A 3,977-nucleotide genomic window follows, 5' to 3' on the forward strand; every position below is an offset into this window, starting at 1 on the left:
CCTCCTTTCTCTAGAAAGCCAGATTCTTATGTACAGTAAGAAAGAAATCATTAGTGTCTAGCAGCACTTGCTTTTATTTTGCAGGAAGTATGTCTGTGTAAACCCTGCACTAAATTCTCTTGCAATGAAATGACATGAAACAGCTTTAAAACTTCTTCAGAAGTCATTGACATTGGGTGACTTTGATATAATGAGAAATATCCCTCTTTCTGAAAAGGGCAACGTTTCCACGAGCCGTTGACTCCCTTTCCTTTGGTGGCTAGTGGGGGGAACTAGACAGGGTCTTAGGGGGAAAGGGCATGGACACCCTTGTATATAATGTTATATGAAGTACGTATCAGCAGTAGAATTGTTCTTTGGATCTTCTAAATTATTTTGAAGGTTACACGAACATATGGAGACCCTTTCACCACAAACTGCCTCATTCCTGTTCTCATAAACTGTTTAATTTATTTCTATTCGATTTTAATGCTGCCTCGATATATTGGGACGATATATTCCTACCTTGTGAATGGCTTTCCATACCCATTTGTGCCTGAGGAATGAAGGGTCTGATGCTCTTCACAAGAGTTTTGATAAATGAGGGGGTTTTTTAAGTGAATCCTGAGGGACAGCCCGAATGTGCCCTCAGCAGGAGGTGTTGTCCTCAGGGATGTGCTCAGCTGTGAAGGGAGCTCATTCCCCGCTACTCACAATACAGTGAACTTTCCCTTTCTCTTGGCCACTTGGCAGCTAAGATTTTCCCAGCTCTTCTGAAACATGCTTGCTTTGCTGCTAATGTCAGGTGGTTTTGGAGCAGTTAAGAATCCCACCAGGCTGTTGAAATCCGCTGGCTTCCCCAAGGAGCTTTCCATTCCAGCAGTGTTATTCTCTATATATTCTCTGCAGTGCTGGAGACAGAGTGATTTGGGGAAGGATTCGTAATGGGATATGGATCCCTTCACCTCTAGGTCATGCATTCAGAGGCAAGCTGGCTGTGATTGAACGACTCTGCTGCCTAATGGCTCTCTGGGGACTCCTCTGAAGGCAGCTAATGGATTCAGGATAGGTCTCACTCAATAGGTGGTCACGCTGGAAGCAAACCCTGCCCCATCCCACGCAGCAGTTGCTGGCAATCTGACTGGTGGCGTTGGCAGAGAAACCAAACATGGCTGTGAGCGTTGAGGCTCTGGGTTGAGGTTGCTGCTGGGCAGCGTAGGCGTGTGTGTCTGGGAAGCCTCGTGTGACCCTCCTGTGGGGGTTTGCTGGTAACATCTCTGTCTCCAACATACGGAATTCCGTGTGCTCATGAAGTGCCGTGTCTGTGCAGGTACCGGTTGTACGTAGTGTAGGATTTGATACACCCAGATGTATACAGCAGAGGCAGTGCAGTGGGCCAGGGAGAGGCATCCCCAGCTGCTCTGGCCAGCCTGTTCCAGTGTCTCACCACCCTCACAGTGCAGAATTTGTTCCTTACATCCTATCTTAATCTAAAGGCCAACTCTGCGCTGCTCCAAGGGGGACAATCCCTGCCCTGGTGACAACGCGATGTGTACAGAAAAAAAGCTTTTGAAGAGTTTCTCTTCTAATCCTCTGATGGCAGCAAGTAGGAGTTAAAATGCAATGGTAGGAGAGAGATCCTGAGCTCATGGAAGAGAAATAATTCCAGTCCAGGGCTGTGTCCTCTCTTGTCACTGCTGCTGCTGCCTCTGGCTGAGTGGGGGGCTGGGGGCAAAGCTGCTGGGGTGATGGGAGGTGCCTTGCCGTGACCGACCTCCACTGATGTCTTAACTGCTGGTTGGGTTTTTAATGCTGTTTTAAATGGTACCTTTGCCAGGGTCCAGAGCACTCATCAGCCAGGCCTGAGAGGTTTCTGCAGATGAGCAATGATGATTCTGATGCTTATCCAGTAAGTAGATTTGTCCTTTTTTTTTTTTGCTCTTCTCCTCTCAGAGATGTTTTTTTTGTAAGCGTCCTTTTAGCAGGGTATGAGGGTTAAGATGGAGCTTCAAGACTTGGTGTAACCTTAACTTGGAAGGTGATGGCAGTATGCCATGTGTGCTGCTTCATCACAAAGCTGAGGTCATCTACAGTTAATCTCTGGCAGTGTGATCTTTTCACGGCTGTTCCTCAGAGCCAGCAGTTCTGCTCGTTTGTGTTGCTGTGCATACTGCAAATAGGTGTCTGCAGCTAATTTCTAAAGGAGGCCAAGTGAGACTGCTCCTGGCTTTTTGCAGCGGAGCTCAATTGTACTGCTGGGAGCATGAAAATAAGCAACTTCTAAATGTGATTCAGCTAAGACCCTCATAGGCTGGTTATTCGTTTCTACAGATAAAGCACAGAGCTCTACAGGCTATTGGGCATCCGCTTCCGAAGAAACACTGCTATACAGCAGCTGAAAAGCCCAGCAATTAAAAAAAAAAAAAAGAAAAAGAAAAAGTAAAAGGATGTTTCAGTTTTGGCCCTGAGTTTGTTACCCTTGGGGCAGTGGTAGTTCCAAAGCCATGTTCCTCCTCATCTAAAAGTGATTTTTGTCAGTGCCCTGGCAGGTCCTAGTCCCCCTCACCCGTCCTTCCTGGATGTCCCAGCTTGCTGAAATCAGTGGAAGCTTTTTGCATTTATCAGCAGGCATTTCTAGGAACAAGTGGAATCAGAACAGATTGATTCGTAGGGTTGCTTCCCTGGCTGATCATACCATCTCAGCAGAGTGCTGCTAATTAAGATTTTTGGGTGAAGGAGTTGCCAAGAGTCAAAAATTGAAGGGTGGCTGTCAAGCCTTTTTTTATTTCTGATCTTTTAGACATTTTCCTTTATTGTCTCTCTCAGGAGTTCAGTAAGGAGTTTGAAGTCTCCCAGCTGTACGAATGCAACTGGATTGTGGTGAATTGTTCCACTCCAGCCAATTACTTCCACGTCCTCAGAAGACAGATCTTGCTGCCGTTCAGGAAACCGGTAAAGTTTCTGTGATGGACTTGGTTACCATAACTTGTTAACTTACTTGTTAACCCTCGCTTGAGGCTGGGGAAAATGCTGAACGGAGCGCAGATCGGGGTCGCTGGTCTGGTGGCGTGAAACTTGGCTCTGGCTTACTGCAATTCTAAAACTTGATTTTCAGCTTTACTGCCTTTTGAGAACCTTTAAATGGAGAGGACTACCCACATCTTTTGAGTAATTTTGAAGCTTTCTAGGCTTTCAAAACAATTTCCTGTGTTTGCTATTCCCGTTACTTAGATCTGTGGCATAAATGGTTTGTGGGTTTTGTGTGAACAGTGTTAGAAATGCTGCCTGTAATAATGTAGACAAAGCAGCTCCTAAGTGTTGGAAAAATTTCTGTCTTACAGCTGATTATTTTGACACCCAAGTCCCTGCTGAGGCATCCGGAAGCTAAGTCCAGTTTTGATGAAATGGTGTCTGGTAGGTCACGTTAATGTATCATGGACAAATAATTAGTTATGCCAAGCAGCATGTCAGAGTGTGAGGAGGGGAATCTGCTCTGCAGAGTTTGTCTTTTCCTTTGGGGTAATTTCAGAGGAGCTCTTGCAGTGAGATCTAGCCTGGACTGTGCTGAAAAGTCTGCTTTCAGGTGTGGATTCATAATTTTAACAGGCTTATCTTGTAACCAGCCATTAATCTCATTAACATAAAGTGAGGTCAGTGAGTTCAGAGCATAGGAGTGGTGGTCTGTCTCCACTTCTAGTGGGTGTCTTCACTGCCGTCAGAAAATCTGCCCCGTTTTTTAAAGGCAAGTGACAGTGTATGAACCTGCTCAGGTATTGCGTTATCTCCTCTTCGTGGGTGAGTAAAGTTTGCTTCTCAAGCAAAGGCATTTGCTGGGTTTGTCTGTGGTTTAAAATCTTTGTTCTGTGAATCAGGTCAGAAATTCTGTAGGGGAATGTGATTGGTCCCTTTGGCTTGGGAGTCCCCCCTGCTTCAGGCTAACCCTCAGCAGTGGCCACCTCCTAACTAACATGGAATTCTGACAAACTTCCGTGTTCCTG

The 3,977-nt window shown here is 45.9% G+C and overlaps 1 protein-coding gene across 3 annotated transcripts in view; it reads left to right on the plus strand.

Moving 5' to 3' along the window:
* The window catches only part of OGDHL (oxoglutarate dehydrogenase-like), a 30,966-nt gene that overhangs the window by 24,398 nt on the left and 2,591 nt on the right, over positions 1–3,977 (plus strand). For 2 of the 3 annotated variants that reach the window (XM_010141105.1, XM_010141107.1), the window contains 3 exons: positions 1,817–1,888; positions 2,806–2,931; positions 3,321–3,393. In XM_010141105.1, the coding sequence (XP_010139407.1) occupies positions 1,817–1,888; positions 2,806–2,931; positions 3,321–3,393 (271 nt within the window). The remainder of the gene's footprint in view (positions 1–1,816; positions 1,889–2,805; positions 2,932–3,320; positions 3,394–3,977) is intronic. The other variant, XM_010141106.1, reaches the window with a different exon arrangement.

Source organism: Buceros rhinoceros, unplaced genomic scaffold, assembly GCF_000710305.1.
Source record: "Buceros rhinoceros silvestris isolate BGI_N320 unplaced genomic scaffold, ASM71030v1 scaffold13438, whole genome shotgun sequence".
Taxonomy (NCBI): Eukaryota; Metazoa; Chordata; class Aves; order Bucerotiformes; family Bucerotidae; genus Buceros; species Buceros rhinoceros.